The 19,621-nt window shown below is 47.0% G+C and overlaps 1 protein-coding gene across 2 annotated transcripts in view; it reads right to left on the reverse strand.

Moving 5' to 3' along the window:
• Window positions 1-4,781: 4,781 nt before the first annotated feature.
• The window catches only part of LOC125392391 (guanylate cyclase soluble subunit beta-2), a 50,688-nt gene continuing 35,848 nt past the window's right edge, over window positions 4,782-19,621 (reverse strand). For both annotated transcript variants that reach the window (XM_048422175.3, XM_085698631.2), the window contains 6 exons: window positions 19,081-19,401; window positions 16,038-16,186; window positions 13,107-13,253; window positions 10,673-10,827; window positions 9,198-9,349; window positions 4,782-5,442 (listed from right to left, as the gene is read on the reverse strand). In XM_048422175.3, coding sequence (XP_048278132.3) covers window positions 5,297-5,442; window positions 9,198-9,349; window positions 10,673-10,827; window positions 13,107-13,253; window positions 16,038-16,186; window positions 19,081-19,401 — 1,070 coding nt within the window. In that variant the 3' untranslated portion in view covers window positions 4,782-5,296. The remainder of the gene's footprint in view (window positions 5,443-9,197; window positions 9,350-10,672; window positions 10,828-13,106; window positions 13,254-16,037; window positions 16,187-19,080; window positions 19,402-19,621) is intronic.

The following is a 19,621-nucleotide window of genomic DNA, read 5'->3' on the forward strand; positions in this document are numbered from 1 at the left end:
TTATCTATACCCAGAGAGGCGCCAGGATTTTAATTCTGGCTCTGTCATCTTGAATAAATTTTTATGTATTATAACCTCATTTTCTGTGAGGAAGTGATAATGTATTTATCTCCCAGGGATAATGGCACATAAAAAGTTCTTAGTGCACAGATATGATGTCATTTCTTAAGAAAAGTTAGTTCTCTTCTATATATCTCAAGGCCCCCAGCTTTCCCCCAAGTCAAATACCCTCAGGGTTCAAACCCAGCATTAGTGACTCATCTCTGTGAGCTCAGCCCTGAGTTGTCTACTGTGCATACGTTGTTCAGGATGCTGTGACCAAACTCCTCCATGGAAAAAAAGATGTCCAGAAAAATGTCAGAGCTGCACAAGTAGTAAGCAGGACACTGTCTTCACAGTCAATATTTCCAACCCGCTGTAGCACTTCACAGTCTCTTTGTGACTACACACTTTAAAAATCTCCCTTCAGCTCTCTAGCAACTCAGATGAAACATTTAAAGTCTTTACATCCATGGTTCTTATTTACACAGAGCTTAAAAGTAGACTGTGTGACCAGCTTACTTATTGTTAGAAAATATTTTCTCTTGCCTCGAAAGTCTTTACTCTTTCCTTCCTTGATATCTGTTCTTATTTATATAGTTTTGGATTGGGTTTGAAACTCTCTTATTTAGACTTAAGGGAGATGTGATAGGGAACCTCCTTCAGCCAATGGCCCTTGAGAGGCTGAACTAGATTGGGTATGGACTTGGGTACTAAAAAGCTTGTGGGTCCACTTGCTCTCTCTCTCTCTCTCTCTCTCTCCTGGTAGTCACGTCTGGATGTTGGATTCTGTTCCTGTTTTCCATTGTGATCTGTGAGTTCCCCTTTAATAAAGAGCTCCTTACTATTGAAGGACCCCAACTTCATTGGGGTCACAGTTAAAACTGTGGTTTTAACCTTAACCACAGTTATAACGCTCTGCAAAGGTTTTCAGATAGCAAGCTCCATTAAGGCCTCCGGAGTCAGGACCTCCAGAGTGCTGAACAAATAACAGGCCTAATTCAGGACCTCCACAATGCTGAGCAAAGACACCTGAGCAAAGATAGCCTCATCTGGCTGCGAGACATAAGATTTATGGATAGGTCATAGGAACAAAGAAAGAGAAGATTGCGAGGCCTCTTCACGTAGAAAGCAGGGCTCGTCACGGATCAGGGGCTATGCTATCAGACATCTGGTCGCCAGCCAGAAAAGGGGAAGGCAGGATGAGAGGAACAATAAACCGCCAAGCAGTCCCCTCAATGTTATCTAGGTTAACAATTTACCACCCTGCATCTCGCTTCTGTAAACCTTGCTTTTTGCTCCCCTATAAAAACCCCTCACCCCCAACCTGCGGGGCGCAAAGTCCCCGAGAGGTTTTGTCGCCCGCAGGTACCTGTGTACCCTAAATAAACCTCTTGCTGCTTGCATCCGGCTGCGTGCTTTCGACTGGTCTTTGGGCTTGGGGTCTCTCCCGAGGGGAGACGCCCAGCGGGGAGTCTTTCACTATAGCCTATTTGGACCTAGTGTGGAATTGCTTTATTCATGTTACCTTATCAAGGAAACTTCTCTTTGCAACACATCGAGACCATGGAAAAATCAAACAAACAAAAATCTCCATAAATGAGAGTTCTGGAGCCAAGTCCCAATGGAGGCATCTGCAAAACACCCCCCACCTCAGGGAACATTGCAGAAAATGGGATTCTAAGAGCCAGAGGATCAGAGAGTTTGCTTTGAAAGCATGTCTCCTAGGAATCTCAGAAGCTACACCCACAGAGTCTCACCAATGTGACCGCCCAAATGTGAGCATAGTGTATGGGTATGTCATTCCCTAAGGCCTAACAAGATGGTAAGAATATTGGAAAACAAATGATGCTTGCACCTTACAGTGACACTTTCAGACAGGCATGTTCAGTAGAGGGGAAAGGCCCAAGTGCTTCTCTCTGAGCAGTGTCCTGCTTCCCATCACCTAATGACACTGAATGGCCTCCATGGTCCCTCTATTTCACAGAAGAAAACACATCAGGATGGGACGGTTGTGTGTGGCATCTGTCTATTTGCCATTTGCAAATGTGCTTTGTTCCTGATGTGCCCAGTTTTGTTAGATGAACATAATTTCACTAAAATGGGGCTTCATGTCCTTCAAATAACGTCTGTAGCTTTGCAAAGGGAGTGAAGAGCCCTGTGTAAGCCTGCTTTGTTTATCATATGGGGAGTTTAAAAATTACTTTCAGGAGGGACTGGGGGTGAATATGATCAAAATGCACTATACATGTATTATGAAATCCTCAAAGAATAAATAAAAGTACTGTTTGTTTAAAAACCCTATCTTTTCTGTAGAGATACAGCATCCCCTATATTTATCGGTTCTAAGCTGCCTGGCTTTTTGTAATCCAAAGTCACAGCTCGGGGGGATCCCAGAGTCTGCTGAAGCCAAATAGTTCAAAGCCTCTGAGCATTTCCTCCATACCCAACAGGAGCCCTGACCAGTGCCTGGGGACACTCTAGCCTGTGACAAAATACAAATCTACTCTTGGGACACTTTATATATAACCTCACTCATGTTTCAGTCTCTTTTAACAGCTGGGCATTTCCTGTGGAAAATCAAATTGTAACTTTTATGTAGGTCTCTCCTGTTTGATTCATGACAGCACACATCTGAACTGAGCTGCTGGGCCAGGGAGTACATACCTTGCTTCCAACACAGATAAGGCTCCGTCCGGTGACCCAGAGCTAAGACCAGACTTGAGTAGGGCTAAGTCTGAAGGCCAATTCTTCGGTTCATGCCTTGGTTTCCTGTCTGTGCAGTGTGGCTAATAACCAGATCTGTGATAGGCTCTCAGGACTTTGGGGGTTGGGGAAGGGAGAAGGGCTCTTGACTGGGCCACAATAGTACTGTTTCACCAAGATCTCTAGAGGGCGCCATTATTAGACCCCACTGGAAGCAGACCTGAAGCTGGTCTCTTCCCCCCCCCCCCACCTCACATCAAGTGGAGCCCCATGATGGGAAACACAGTGATTCCAAATCCTCCAAAACTTTTTGGGCTGCACCGTGCAGAACCTCAGAGCAGCCCCCTCCCTCCTGTTTCAATGGCACCTTTAAAGATGACTCAGGCGGTTGGTTGATGTATCATGATCACGTCTGGAGGTTAAACAGCCATGCATCTATGATTGCTCATCACACAGTTAATTGTTCTTGAATTTTTCTGTGCTCTCAGAACACATTCTATGTATTTAATGGTCCCTCGGGGAGCACCAGGTGCTTTGGTCCCGCAGACAGGGCCAGTTGTGTCAAACCTCTGCATCTGTCAGGGTTCTCTGTGTGACGAATAATTGCCTGATTTCCATTTGAAAGTGCAGCCCTGACACTGAGGCCACAGAAACCCACCCGGGATAAGAATGGCTTCCTGACACATCCGAGAGGCAGGGGAGTGGGGAGAATAAGCACGTGTTCCCCAAATGAACGCTTGCCTTCCTAGGGGCCAGGTCTGAATGTACAGCTGCAGATGGAGTGCTCCCGGGAACAAACCAAAAGGAATAAAGAAAAGGAAAGCTACAGATTATCGCGAGTCTGTCGCAGCCAGATGGTCCTCTGCGGAGAACAAGTTCCTCCGCTTGCTTTCTCGGGCTCTCTGCGGAACGGACAGACGACAATGATCTCACCCCTCAGCCAGGCAGCCAGCGAGTGGCTCCTTTTCTCTCTCACACAACTTGAGCTGAAGGAAAAGTTGGAAGTGAAAGAAAAAGACTAAGAAGGTACAGGGAAGCCAGAAGCCTGGGAAGAGTGAATAAGTCTTAGCCCAGGAGAGAGATAAGACACCAAAACCTTACTGGAGCATCAGGAATCGGCATCTACTGGGCACAAAGAGGGCCCTTGGAGGAGAAAGCGACAGACAGGGACCCCAGCAGGCTGCCCTCTCCTCCTCAGTACCCGAGAACTTCGCCTCCGCCATCCAGGACAGCCATGGTATGAAGGACAGTGGGAGCAGGGGTGGGGTGTTGTGGCTCTTAGAAACTGGGGTTTGAGCTCCCTGCCCCTGCAGTGGAGAATGTTTTCAACTTCGTATTTAGGAAACTGTCACCTCCCTCCGTGGCTAGAGGCCAATGAGTCTGTCAGTCATTGGTCTGAGGACCAGCCATCTGCCACCATCTGGAGAGGCCGTGCCTGGGACAGGTGCCCTGAAGTGGTGGAAGCTAAGAGGGGTCCAAACAAGGCAGGGTTATGGGGTAAAATGATCCTGCTGAGCTGTAGCTGTAGCGGAAAGTTCCCTGGAACCTTCTGCTCTGGGAAGGGCTCGACCTAGAGTCATGCTGTTCAGCGAGCAAATCATTCACGGTTCATCAGCAAGTCTCTCATCGGAGGGACAGCCCGGGTCTGCTGGTGACCATGAGGCGGACTACCAGATGCTTCCATGAGAACACAGCATGTACATACAAGTGTGTGCAGGGACATAGACCTTCCCTGAGCTAATTGGTTCAGTAAGAGTTCATACCACTCCTGGATTCTGGGGCCTCAACCCACAGAAGATTCCAGACCACATGAAGGTGCATTGGAGGTGTGAGGAGCCCTGTGGGCCTTTTATCAGCCTGGTCAAGCTTCCCAAGGGTGGTGGTTTGAACGAGAATGGCCCTCCTCCCCCATGTGCCGGGGATGGACTCTTACATCTCTGGTACCGGAAACCCCAATAAGCCCTCCCTTCTAAAAGTCACCTTGGTCATGGTTAACAAAGAATAGAAAAGTAACAACACACCCAACACTGGGAGGATCGTCTCTAGTGGTGTTTAATAGGATAAATGGCGGCTCCAGGGTGATGTGTGGAGCATCCGGAAAGTAAAATAGCTTCCTCTCACCAGCCCAGTGCCTTCCCCAGCCCGCCGTCGTAGTGGGTAACAGTTTAGAAACTGCAGGATCTGGACCTCTCTTCTCCAGCTTCTCCTCCTTTCCCTTCCCACTTCCAGTTAAATGGCAAGCTGGAGCCCACGGTCAGGGTTTCCTGTGAAGATGGGCCCTAGGACACCGACTCGGAGGCAGGGATTGGGAAGCCGTGGAGCTGAGAGCAAGCAAACAGCAACAGACCCACCGGCCAAGTCAATATCTAGGACAGACACAGCTCCAGCCCGTTTGTGGCTGGCCGTGACCCGTTACTACAAAGCATTTCCCAAACCTGGCAGAAAGAGATGCAATCGGAAACATTTTGGACTTCCAAATTATTCTAAGTTAATTTTCTTCGCTGCCATTGATGAAAAGAAATGGGCCACATAGTTTCGCTTTTTCTCCTGATCACAAAACAACACAGAAGACAGATGGCACAGGGCCACTAGCAGGGAAACTTGTCTTGGTCTGATCTGGCGGTGGCTGACCATTGGCTGCGTCCGTGGAGTCTGGCCCTGCCACAGGGCTCCCAGCAGGGGTGACTTCTTCAGACACTGAAACAAGACAGAAGTGTCAGTGGATAAGCTTCCCTGTGGGTGGGGTGGGGGGCACTGTTGGAGCCAGGCTTCTGGAAACACAATGTGGACCTCCTCGGTATAATAAGGTCTTCCCAGCTACGATAGCTACATTCACACTCCTCTCCGTAATTATGTTCTGGTATGCTGTGCTAAAAATGTCATCATAAATCTTTACCTCTGCACCACTCATGTGCCCTTGCTGGCGTGTGACTGTCTATGTGTTCTGAACAGCAAGGCCACAGAGGATGGGGTTCAGGCCTGGGACCATGCACTGGGGTGTGTGGCCCTGCTTGCCTGTGAGTGCTATGTTATTTACTCTCTGGGTCTCGTGTTTGCTCATCTGTAAAATGGGAGAAACTAATAATTAAAGTGAGGACCTATATCAAATGATTAACACAGTGTCCCACGTGGGGAGAAAACTCCAACAGCCAATTTGTCTACCTGTGGGAGGCCAGAGGGCAGGCTGGGGACACCGCAGCCTCTGGGATGTGAGCCAGGAGAGGAGGGGGGAGTGGGGTTAGAGAACTCTGGCTATAGGAGGCCGGCTCTCAGAGGCTCTCTCTACTCCTACTAAGTCATCTCCATTTTCGTTTCTATGATAATCATTGTTCTGGACACACTTAAGTTTAAAAAGGCTCCTGTGTTGACTAGAGGCTCACATCCATCAAACACCTTAGAAAGCAATCAGTCAAATCTGCTCTCCCTCCCCAAATTTGTGAGTAGGCTTCTGTGGCCTGGGGTAGGGCTGATAGCACCTCAGGCTTCTTCGCCAATCTACCTCATTGTCAGTTTCACTTTAAGATCTGAAGAGGGTTAGGCAGGTTCCAGCAGGGCCAGACTGTGACAAGTCCTGTTTGATAAAGTCTTCCGTGAATCTGAGGTGAGTCAGAGGTCTGCGACTTCTAGACCTATCGCCAGTCATGTGCTCTCAGATCCAGAATTAAAGAAGACCTGGACAGGCAGAGCCTGCCTTGGGGCAACTCAAGTAGACGAGTTATGTCTAGAATTTAAAACAGAGGGTCTAAAGGACAAGAAATTAAGGTCCATAGAACTCTCAAATGCACACAACTTTTTCACCTATGGCATTCTTATAGAACGTGGCCCCACTGGTATGGCTGAGTATAGATTCCCCTAGTTAAAGTTCATCTGATAGTCCAGCATTCCCCTCTCCCCCATGCATGAAGGTAATGCTCAGCCGGCAATTGTTCCCTATTCAAATGTTAGGGGACTTATTTTCTTTTGTTTTGCTAATTTTATTATTCTTAATACCCCTTATTTCTTTCACTTTTAATTATGGAGTCTATTGAACTACTGGGTTTCTTGGACATCTGATAATTATAATTTTAAAAGTGATTAAATTTCTCAGAAATGGACCATGCAAGTTGAATGATAAGAGAGTGTGTTTGAAAGGGCTCGGGTTCACGTTTATGCTAGGACCACAGTGCAGAGATGCAGGACACAAACTCAATGGTTTTGTTTGTTTGTTTGTTTTGCCTGTTTGCTAATGAAAACCCTTGGGGTTTAGAAGATGGTTCAGTGGGGAAAGTTGCTTAAGTGAGAGGATTAGAATTTAAATCCCCAGAAGCCCCATAGAAGCTGTAAAGGTTGGTGGCTTTGACAATTTCTCCGTAATCCCAGCACAAAGGCCCGAGAGGTGGAGACAGAGGATCTTGCAGCAAAATGACTATCTGGACTCTGAAACACCTAACTTCACATCTGGTGAGAGACCCTGCCTCAATGTATAAAGGCAAGGACATCTGAGGCCAACCTCAGGCCTCCATACATGCATGCGTGCACACACACACACACACACACACACACACACACACACACACACCACCCTCCTTACCACCACCTTCCAAATCAGCATGTGTGTCCCATGGGTTACATGTGAGGAAAGAAAGACATGGGTTTGGGAAGAGTCTTAGTTGTACGCAGTGTTCCTCTGTCCCGTCCTCCATCACTGGCTTTGAGAAGCTCCATCTGACTGTACAGAGATGGCAATGACCACCATGGAAAAATGCCTCAGGCCCGCTGAGGTTACCATGCCCCTTAGGAAGCAGGACCTTCCCAGATGTCTCTTGAGAGCGCCAAGCTTTTTCATTACTGCTGGAGGCCTTGACACTGTCCTTCATGGGCCAGGGGCAACCCAAGAGCAAATATGTCTTGACCTAGAGCCCAAGAGGTTTATGGCAGGCAACCCAAGACTGTTAGGAGGGAAGTGGCCATTGTAAGGGCAGTGTGTGAAAAGCGGAGAGATGGATCCCATTTGAGGACCCTGCACAGCGCTGTGCTCTTTATTTGCATGCTGCCCCCTAACTAAGGGGCTCAGGGAGGAGGCTGGCCTCTGCCCAGAAGAACCTGCCAGCAGACAGAGCTAGAAAGGCAACCCTTTAGTCAAGGCTGAAAGGCAGTTGCTTACATATCTAAGTCAACAAATCCCAGTTTCTCCCTGGAAAGCACTGGGTGTCTCTGCAGGTGAGTGGCACAGACCTGTGCAGAGTTTCAGTCCGACCTGGACGGCTTCTGCCCTGCCCTTGTGCATCCCATGTGACACCCCATCTCCCATCACTTACTTCAAACACCAACAATGAAGAGGAAAGGCAAAAATATCCTCTGTACTATGAGAATGGCATGATGGGAGGGGAGAGGAGGGAGGGAGGGAGGGAGGGAGGGAGGGAGGGAGGGAGGGAGGGAGGGAGGGAGGAAGGGAGGGGTGTTGTTTGTGGGAAAGGTGCCAGAGTCTAGAAATGGAGACCTATGAGCACTGGTCCTGGTGACTTAAGTCAGAGTTTCCTGTATGTTTTTTTTTTATTTTTGTTTTTGTTTTTTTTTTTTTAATCAGACCCTTCCATCTCAGTATCTCCACCTGGATAACAGCCTAAACCAGCTCTCAGGGATGTTCAGCTGAACCGAAGCTAGAACAAAAGACCGTGAAAGTCAATCTTAAAGGTCTTTGTTGGAACCACTTCCTTGTCTTGCTTTCTTCAAAGGTAACAGGAATTGCCCCTGCTATAGAATTTCCTCTCAGGCCCGAATTTTCCTCTTAATCAGGGCAGTAGCTGCAGGGGATAAATCAAATCTACTTTGCAGTGCCAGGAATCTCACTGTTGGATTTTAGCTTCTGTTTTGGGTACCATAAGCAAAACAGCGGCTCCTTGGTCCAATTCAGCACCAGGTCATTTCCCCCAAAGTCCCACTGTCTTGTCATTCTTCGAACTTAGTGAGTTATGATTTTTATCCCTCTTTCCAATTGGAAGGTTCTAGTGTGTGTGGAAAGCCTGCTCAGGAGCCTCTGTTAGGGTGAAGAGGCAGGGGAAGCACTCAGAGTAATTTCTTAGCACAGGAGCATCTGTGGGAAAGTTCGTCGCTTGGATACACAGCGCCATGGAAACCGATGCAGGTGAGAACTTGCCTCAGGATGTGAGTGTCCAGGAAAAGATTGCTGAGCTGATCATTGCACGTGTCCACTGCAGCATCGTGGAGGGTAGGATGTTGCCACATGGATGATAGCAGCATTGTGAAGGGTGGGATGCTGCCACGTGGATGGTAGCAGCATCGTGGAGGGTGGGATGCTGCCACATAGATGGTAGCAGCATTGTGGAGGGTGGGATGCTGCCACATGGATGGTAGCGGCATCATGGAGGGTAGGATACTGCCACGTTAGACACCTCTGCAGAGCTCAGTGAGGCACACCTGGCACCAAGGACAAGGCTTGTGGATGTGCTTACCTTTCTGATTGGTGAGAGCTGTAGGTCGCCCCATGATCTCGTCCTCGGTGGCATTCAGGTTCTGGATCAGAAAGTACGTGGTCATTTTGCCTTTCCCTTTCACTTCGATCTCCCCTCTCTTGACAATTTCAAACCCTTTGTTTTCCAGGGCTCTATATAGAGAAAAACAAAATGTGCCAAATACCAAAGATCACAGACCAGTCCTAGACCCACAGCAGAAGAGGGAGGATCTGAGGTGACATCCTCTAGAGCCTGTTAGGACATCAGGGTGAGGGACTCGGTGGGGAAGGGGGGAGGCAGGAAGGGCCAGTGTTCTGATTAGGGTACCAAAGTCTAAGAGTAGCTACAGGAGACCCACACACCTTGTTTCTCCCCTACTATTTGATCTTTACTCCCCAGCACCCTAGTTTTCGCTACATCCTTGTTCAGGTTTCAGCTCGAGCATCTCCATAAAACCTTTCTGGACACGGACCCTTGCCAACCTCCCGCAGCCCATGCTCTAGTTCTCCTGGTGGGGGAGTGGAATGGCCAGAGTGGAGTCTGCGCATCACCCAGCTCTTCCCGGCCTTCTCGGAGCTGAAGCAAGCTGTTAGCTGTTTCTCCTTTCTTTTGTTTCTATGCCTCAATATCAGATTTTCCCCCTTACTCTCCTTTTATTGAAAATATTTTTTCTACAGTATATTAGGTTTCCCCTCCTTCATCTCCTACAAAACTGTTCCCACCCATCCAACTCCAAACCTTCTTTCTCTCTCTCTTTAGGAAACAGGGAAATTAAAACCAACAACAAAAAATTTACCAGAATATTTTTAAAAGGTGTTTCGTGTAAATAAAAGTGGTTTTTCTTCATGGAGCAGCGTAACAGCGAAGGAGCTGACCGGTATGAAGGAACCTAATCTACGTGTGGCTTATCCTAACAGCTCGAGAAATAGTGCCATTTGCTGCACACTTTCTCGTGTGTTCTATTTCAAAACCGGCTATGAATTTTCTCTCTTCCCCTACTAGACCAAGCTGACAAGATTTTTCTGGGAAAGACCAGAGAGTGACTGTTTCAGGCATTGTGAGCCACACAGTCTCTGTCTTGACTGCCTGGCTCTGCCACTCACAGAGACATCAGTCATGCATGGACAATGTGTAAAGAAAAGCATGTCTTATATCAGAGAGCCCTCACCACTGAATTCTAGCTTCTGCTTTGGGTACCACAAACAAAACAGTTACCCCTTCATCCAGCTCAGCAGTGGGTGATTTCCCCAGAGTCCCACTTTCTTGTGCAATAAAACTATTTCCCAAACCAGGCGACAGTTTGGATTTGGCCTGGGGGTTATAGCAAAAAACAAGTTATGGTAGGGGCCCCTCCCCACTTCCTGTCTGTAAGTCAGTAAAGCATGGGAGAAGAAACATCAACCTCTCCTCTGTCCTGCCTATGCTGCCGGGCAGTCAGATGGTTTGGGGAAGCTGGGAGGACAGCGGTGGCCAACCTGTAGGCCGTGGGGCTCAGATGCACTTTGCTGGGAAGCCCGTGACTCTCCATCCTAGAGGCTGTGTTGACAGTGTCACCAAACAAACAGTACCGAGGCATCTTGTCTCCCACAACACCTGCTAAGACGGGTCCCGTGTGGATTCCCACTCTGATCTGCGAAGAGAGAACATCACTGAGAAGAAACCTTTGAATCTTCTTGCCTTTACGCTGCAGGCACAGTTTAGCTAAACGGAAAACGCACCTACTGAAGTGGTTAGCTCCACGAGGTTTGACAAGCGCACATGTTGCTACAACCAAGGTCACAAACGAAATGTAGAACAGTTCATTACCCTGCAGACTTACCTTGTGCCCTTTTCTAGTTAGCTTCCCCCCAACCCACTGCATGGAGAATTAGTGCTCCTTCCTGAGGGAGAAGGGAAGACTGTATGTAAGTCTTAGAAAGCTAATGCAGCATAAGAGGATGGCGAACCTCAGGAAGTTCTGAGGTTCAAAAGCCCCCCCCCCATGGAAGAAATTTCGTGAGTGGACTGAGGCCGGTGGGGATGGGAACACAAGGAGGGGGTGAATGCTGAGGGAGACTGCTGGGGGGGGGGGGTTCGGAGTCCAGTGGAAGCCTGGTGCAGGGGAACCTCCCAGGAGTCTACAAGGAGGACCCCAGCTTAGACTCACAGCAATAGTACAAAAATAGCCTGAACGGGCTGTCTCCTGTGACCAGATTGGTCCTGGCCCAATTGACATCAGAGAGATGTCATTCAGCAACAGATGGAGACAGATGCAGAGACCTACAGTCAAACATCAGGTGGAGTTCATGAATCTTACAGAGGAGGCGAACGGAGAATAGGAGCCAGAGGGATCAAGGATGCCTTGGGCTCACACCATCTTATAACCTGGGCTCATAGGGGCTCATAGAGACAGAACCAACAACCAGGGAGCCTGCATGAGACTGACCTAGGCACTCTGCATATACGTGACAGTTGTGTAGCTTGGGCCTCTTATAGACTCCTGACAGCTGGAACGGGGCTGTCTCCCACACTTTTACCGGCTTTTGGGACCCTACTTCTCACACTTGCCTACTTGCCCAGCCTTAATACATGGGGAAGTGCTTAGTCTTACTGCAGCTTGCCATGCTGTATGGATACTCACAGGAGACCTGCCCTTTCCTGAATAGAGACTAAAGAGGAGGAGATTGGGAGTTTGGAGAGGGGAATGAGGGAGAGAGACTGGGATAGGAGGGTGTGGGGGGAGGCTGTGGCTGGGATATAAAATAAATAGATGAAAAGATGAATAACCAGCCCCAAAGGCTGTAAAGCAGCAGGGAAGGGAAACTCTCTTTGCAGAAGCTGCTTGAAAAACTGTGTGCTGGGGTCAGGGTTCAAGAAGGCGGCCTTCAAGAGTTGTCATTAACGCTGGGGTGTGGGGTGGCCTTCTTAAGTGTTCTGGCTGAATTTGGAGCTCCTATAAGTAACCCCAATAACCTCACTGGTTCACTAAGCCAGTCATAGGCTCAATTGCTAACTTGATCTGCTGCTGGTACCCTACGTGAGATGACTATTTGTTCATGAGCTCCACCCTTCTTCCTCCAGAAGAGATTGTTGATTCTTACTTCTATCAAAGATTAATTTGTCCTCCGAGAACATCACATGAAAGAAATCAGATAGCATAGGCTGTTTGACAGGCTGGTTTCATTATTACACTGTACTGTTTTCAGAGTCCTTCACAGTGGCACTTATATCCACAGTCATAATTTTTATTGCCCACTAGGAAGAACATACCATGATCCATTCATCCATTCTCCTCTCTGTGGATATTTAGGTTATTTCCTGTTTGGAGCTGTGATAAGTATGGCAGTTATAAGCAGTCTGTAGAGATACACTTGTAAACATGTTTTTACTCCATTCAGGCAAAATACTTAAAATTGTAGGTGCTACCTAGTGTCACAAAACAGATACATATTTAATTTTTTTTACCAAACCAAAACTGCCCCAAATTTTCCAAGGTTGATTCTCCAGTTCTCCATTCACATCAGTAATGGCACACACCACAGCTGTGCTCTGAGCTATCAGGGGCATGTGGGCATGCATTTGCCTAGGCAGAAATCTCTGGCTGCTTGGTAAAGCTAAGCCACCTGAAGTAATGTTTGAGCCAAAAAAGCAGGAATTACAAACGAGGAGCCCTCAGCACGTCCTATTACAAAGAAGAGTATCCATGAGTCCCAGGAAAATCTCAGAACAAACAGCCTACCCTGGAGCCTGGGAAAGCTGAGCCTTCTCCCATGCTTTCCTGCTTAGGAGCATAAGCAAGAGAAGAAAGGACTTTGGATAGAAGATGCAATGTCAACGGTGTCACATACCCCCAAGTCGACCCGAGCAGACCAGAGCTTTACTCTCATGTGTTATATTTTGTCTCGAATGAAGCGCTCCTTTGCCCCCTACCTGGATGGGCTCTCCAGTGACAGGATTCATCACTTCCTCTGCAGAAATTCTCATCCCCAAAGCAAAATTAGCGACTCTCTGGGCATGGCTCTCAACAGGCACTGGTACTCCGCCTACCACCATGTAAGCATCGCCGATTGTTTCCACCTGCCAGGGCAAACATAATAAAATAAAATAAAATAAAGTGTTCAAAGTGTTCAGGGAGTTTCCTTCATGTCCCATCCAAACACCTATATGTGCCTCTCATTGACAACAAGCTATTGATTCTTTGCTGGGGAAATGAGGAGTAGGAAGGAGAAGGAACACAAGGTGGCCAAGAGATCTTTCTGATTTTATTTTGTTTTACTTTTGGTACCAGGGTTGGAACCCAGGGATCTCACATGGCTAGGCAAGCCGTACCCCCAACACCCTTACTGGTTTTAGTGAAAATGAGTCCTATAGATATAGTGTGATTTTGTTTGTGTTTTAACAAATAACGCTTGCCTGAAGATCAGCGGGCAGATCTAAGCCACTAGAGGCCAGGGAGTGGTGACACACACCTTTAATCCTAGGACTCAAGAGACAGAGGCAGAGTTTTCTCTGTGAGTTCAAGGCCACCCTGGGCTAAGTGAAATTGACTCTGTCTAAAAGAGAAACAGTTCACACAAAGGTGATCCCAGCACTTGGGATCCCACAGCTTTGTTTAAAATTGTTTGTTAAAATTTGTTTAAGATGTATATATTTTTCTCTGCTCCCCATTTTTCCTTCCCCCTCACCTTCTACCGTCTCCTATGATCCCCGTGCTTTCAATTTACTCAGTAGATCTTGTCTTTTTCTGCTTCCCATGTACATTAGATCCATGTATATCTCGTTTAGGGTCCTCTTTGTTGTCTAGGTTCTCTGGGGTTTTGAACTGTAGGCTAGTTTTTCTTTGTTTTATGTCTAAAAGCCACTTATGAGTGAGTACATATTATAATTGTCTTTCTGGGTCTGGGTTACCACACTCAATTTGGTGTTTTCTAGATCCATCCATTTGCCCACAAATTTCAAGATGTCATTATTTTTCTCCGCTGTGTAGTATTCCATCATGTAAATATACCACATCTTCTTTATACATGCTTTGGTGGAAGGCACTTAGGTTGTTTCCAGGTTTTAATTATCACAAATAATGCTGCTATGACCATAACGGAGCACATGTCCTTGTGGTATGATTGAGCATCATTTAGATATATATCCAAAAGTGGTATTATTGGGTCTTGAGATAGAATTCCTAATTTTCTGAGAAATCACTATGCTGATTTCCAAAGCAGTTGTACAAGTTTGCACTCCCACCAGCAATGCAGAAGTGTTCCCTTTACCCCACATCCTCTCTAGCATAAGCTGTCATCAGTGTTTTTGTTCTTGGCCATTCTTACAGGTGTAAGATGAAATCTCAGAGTTGTTTTGATTTGCATTTCTCTGATGGCTAAGAATGTTGAGCATTTTCTTAAGTATCTTTCAACCATTTTAGACCCATCTATTGAGAATTCTCTGTTTAGGTCCATACCCCACTTTTCTTTATTGGATTGTTTGTTCTTTTGATGACCAATTTCCTAAGTTCTTTGTGTATTTTGGAGATCAGCTCTGTCCGATGTGGGGTTGGTGAAGTCCCCAGTAGGCTGCCATTTTGTCGTGTTGACCATGTCCTTTGCTTTACAGAAGCTTTTCAGTTTTAGGAGGCTCCATTTATTAATTGGTTCTCTCAGCGTCTGTGCTACTGGGGGTATATTTAGGAAGTGGTCTGTGTCAATACTTTCCACTTTCTCTTCTATGAGGTTTAGTGTGGTTTGTTTTATGTTGAGGTCTTTGATCCATTTGGATTTGAGTTTTGTGTATGGTGATAGATATGGATCTATTTTCATTCTTCTACATGTTGATATACAGTTATGCCAGCACCATTTGTTGCATATTGTTTCTTTTTTCCATTTTATACTTTTTTTTTGCTTCTTTGTAAAAAAAATCAGGTGTCTGTAGGTGTGTGGGTGGACTGATGTCCGCATCTTCAATTTGGTTCCATTGGTCTTCCTGTCTGTTTTTACGCCAATACCAGGCTGTAGCTCTGTAGTACAGTTTGAAGTCAGGGATTATGATGCCTCCAGAAGTTCCTTTATTGTACAGAACTGTTTAGGCTATCTAGGGTTTTTTGGTTTTCCATATGAAGTTGAGTATTGTTCTTCCGAGGTCTGTGAAGAATTTTGCTGGGCCTTGCATTGAATCTGTAGATTGCTTTTGGTAAGATTGCCATTTTTACTATGTTAATTCTACCTACCCAAGAGCATGGGAAATCTTTCCATTTTCTGTATCTTCTTCAATTTCTTTTTTCAAAGATTTAAATTTAATGCCAGCACTAGAGATGTAGAGACAGAAAGGGCACAGAGAGGAAAATGAGACGGGAGGAAACAGGAGCTCAGTGCAGACTGAGGATGAAGTCTGAGAAGACAGTCCGGGGACAGGATTGCCCCTTCCGTCTGAGCACTGGTAGAGGTAAAATATCTCTCTAGTGGCTTCTCTGATCCGTCAGCTTTCCCTCGCTAATATCTGACTCCAGGTTTTATTTATTAAGATCAATTAGAATTCATGCCACACAGAGAAGATGAAGTTCCTGGGTAGTCATATGATGTTCTATATCAGATAATGAATTATGTGACTGAAACTCTGCTGAGCAGGAGACCGATGCCTGGGACAGTGGTGATCATTGCTCCTGGGTACCAAAGCACCACCTGAGCACGGGCATTCTAACGGGATTCCTACGCACTTCTCAATTCCTGTGTGCCTCTCCTTCTCAGATTGGTGTAGATGCAGGAAGGGAAGACAGGCTCAAGTGCCCCCCTCCTGGCCTGATTCCAGAAGCAGGCTGCACGTGCACACACACACACACACACACACACACACACACACACACACACCACTTACTTTGTAGACCTCGTGAACACCGGTTAGCCTGTCAAACTTGGAGTACATTGCATTCAGCATGTTCACTATTTGGATAGGTTCACAGGCCGCGCAGATGTTGGTAAATGTTACCACATCACTGAAAAGGATTGTACACGTTTCAAATTCTCCTGCAACAGAAATGAGGTCAGCGGTAGCCAAGGATACAGAATAATAATTCTACGAATTTTTAATCCAATGCCTTTTGAAGACCAAGCCTGCCTGCCCCCGAAGGAGCTGATGTTATCCCCTCTTCCCCATCTAGTCAACAGATATGAGCACATGCATTGGGTCCCTACTGTGCAACAGCCATTGCTCCACAAGAGTCATATTGCATGAAATAAGCAGAAGGAGCCTGGGTCTTAGGGCGTTCCCCAGTTAGTGACGGAGGCAGGAATTTGAGTCGGCAAATGCTCCCCTGAGAAGTGAAAACACCGTGGGTTGAGAGAAATGGCCCCTTTGATCCGAAAGCAGAGCCTGAACTACAGAGACACCAGTATTGGGTCTGGAGGAGTCTGTCTTGGCACAGTGGCATAGCTGCCACATTATCCTGTTTCTCTCTCTCTCTTCTACCCTGACCCCTAATTCCACTCATTTCTACATGGCAGACAATGATCTTGCTAACTAATAGTCACTTTTTTATCCTTGGTGTACCTACGAATGGGACCATTCTCCATCTGTGCCATCTCTGACCTTATGTCCCCACGACTCCTGGTTTACTTGGGTTATCTCAGCCCAGGGAGAGCCTCTTGCCTTGGGGCCTGCACATCTGCTGTCTCTTTGCCCGATGTACACTTATCATCTCGGTGAGAACTAAGGTGGAGACTCTCAGTACTGTTATCTGCTGCATGCTAGCTAGTGTGTACTAAGTGGACTGCTGAACCCTGGAACGCAGTGGGGGCCTCTGCATTGCTTATCCGTCTGGCACTAGACTCCCTTCACGTGACTCTACCGATCATATTTCCGTTCATCTCAGCCTTCTCCCTTTTTTATTTTTTAATTTTTTTTCTTGTTCATTATGGCTATTTTATTAGAGTCCTAGTTTGCATGTATGTTGCTGTCGTGAAACATTGACTAAAGCCAGTGTGGGAAGAAAGGTTTGCTTCCTTTTACAAGTCCCAGTTAACAATCAAACACGAGGAAGGTTGAGGCAGGAATGGAAGCAGAAACTGAAGCAGAGACCATGGAGGAACTGCTTACCTGCTTGCTTCCAGGCTCACTGTTGAACAACCTTTCTGATACAATCTAGGACCACATGCTCAGAGGTGACACTGCCCTCAGGTAGATAAGCCACCCTCTATCAACCAAGAAAACGCCCCATAGACATGCCACAAGCCAATCTGATGGAGGCAATTCACCCTCTATCAATCAGCAATCAAGAAAACACCCCCCACAGACATGCCACGAGCCAATCAGATGGAGGCAATTCACTCTCCATCAATCAGCAATCAAGAAAAAAACATCACACATACATGCCACAAGCCAATCTGATGGAGACAATTCCTCAACTGAGATTCTCTCCTCCCAGATGACTCCAGCTTGTATCAGCTTGACAGAAACTAACCAGATGATCTTACGTCATTCACAAAGCCTAATAGATTCTAGACCTATGTAGTTCTATGCTAGAACTTTCCCTCTAGGTCTGTCTACAATTCCTAACACTTGCTGCTCTTGTTAGGTGAAGTCCTGCAGCTATCTCACTCTCGACATTTCTAAACTGACCTGGCTGCCATTGCCTCAGGCCTGATCTTCTTTCTGGTGTGTGTGTGTGTGTGTGTGTGTGTGTGTGTGTGTGTGTGTGTTGTATAGACATGAGAGTTCATATACATGAGCCCACAGGCCAGAAGAAGGAATGTATACCTTCCTCTCTGCTCCCTGACAAACTCTGCCTCGAAACAAAGTCTCTTACTGAGCCAGAAGCTCGCCTTTTCAGCTAGGCCGGCTGGCCAGCAAGCTCTAGCATCTACCTGTCTCTGCCTCCTCTAACCCCAGTGCTGGGGTTCTAGATGCATGCAGCCAAACCCCGCTTTTCATGTGGATGCTCACAATTTGAACTCCACTTCTCTCGCTGTATCAAGCTTCTGTGTGCTCACGTGTTGCTTTTTATGGGGGTAATGGGGATTTGAACTCAGGTCTTCGTGTTTGCAGAACAAGTGGTCTTACCTCCTGGACCGTATTCCCAACTCCTTATTCCAACTTGAAATAAATTATAACATGTTTTGATGTTATGACAACCTCAGAGACTTCACCTCTTACCCTAGGGAAAAAATCTTGCTGGTCCCCCCTCACCCAGCCTCAGCCCAGGCCTTGCTCATGTGTGATGAGCTTCCAGTCTTCCCTCCCTTCCTCACTACATCGCAGTCAAACCTGGCATATGATAAAAGAGCCACGCCACCTCACTGGGAGTAGGGAGATGGCTAAGAGGGTAAGATTGCTTACTGTGTGAGCAGGAAGGCCTGAGTTCAAATCCCCAACACCCACATGAAGAGCCTGTCCAAAAGTCTGAATGTGGCAAGGGGTAGATACTGGAGGATTTCTGAGGCTTGCTGCCCTCTACCATAACTCTAGTATCTGTAAGAGGCCTTGTCTCAAAGGAATAAGACAGAAAGGAGTAGAAAGAGGTAGCCATCTCTGAACTCCATGTGTGAACAGGCATATGCATCTCACACACACACACACACACACACACACATGTCTATACCCCCCCTCACCAGTGAGTCCTCACTGTCTTTTTTTTTTCTCACTGTCTTTACAATAACAAACATTTTCTATAAGAACCCAGAATCATCATTACACTCCAGAGTCCCCTTGTCCACATCCTGCTCTGGAAACAATCCACACCCCACCCTTGTGTTATTTTTTTTATTATCTTCAGTATAGAGAAGAGAAATAAAAGAGATGTGGGTTAATCACTCAGCCCAAGATGATGCTGTTTCTAAATGATAAAGCCATCAGTCAAGCCCAGTTCTGCCTAGGTTCAGAGGCCACACCCCTTAGCATGAGCACGATCCTCTCTATACCTTACCTGCAGCCACCTTCTTGCCCTCCTTGAGCTGGTTGGCCACGTGTTCAGGCAGCATGGCATACAGCAAGGTCTCTGTCTTCTTCTTCTCGATGGCCAGGTGCTTGGAGAGGACTCGCAACTCCTCCTTCTTCTTCTCCAGCTGGCGGGACAACTCCATCTCGGCCAGCCTCTGCTGGTTGAGGAGGATGAGATCCCTGGTGGTGTCGTGGGGAGCGATGTCGGAGAGATGCATCTTGCTCTCCTCCAGCTCTTGCAGACTGCGGAGCTTTGGAGAACACACGAAGATCATGCAGCGCAGAGAGTCCATCCAGATCATCTGGCCTGCCCATCACAGAGAGGAATGTACCAATAGAGAATGTCCGACAGGAAACGGGAGGCCAGCCTCACCCGTGCCACATGCCCTTTAGCCACTGCACAGTCTGCTCCCTCCTTCTTAGCCATGTGTCATGAGAATCGTCTGAACTTCTGTCTCCCCGCTCTCATCTGTTGCTCTCTGCACAGCAGTTCTCCTGAGACCGTTGTTCTGAGCATGAAGTGCCAA

This window comes from Myodes glareolus, chromosome 12 (assembly GCF_982192425.1).
Source record: "Myodes glareolus chromosome 12, mMyoGla1.1, whole genome shotgun sequence".
Lineage (NCBI taxonomy): Eukaryota > Metazoa > Chordata > Mammalia > Rodentia > Cricetidae > Myodes > Myodes glareolus.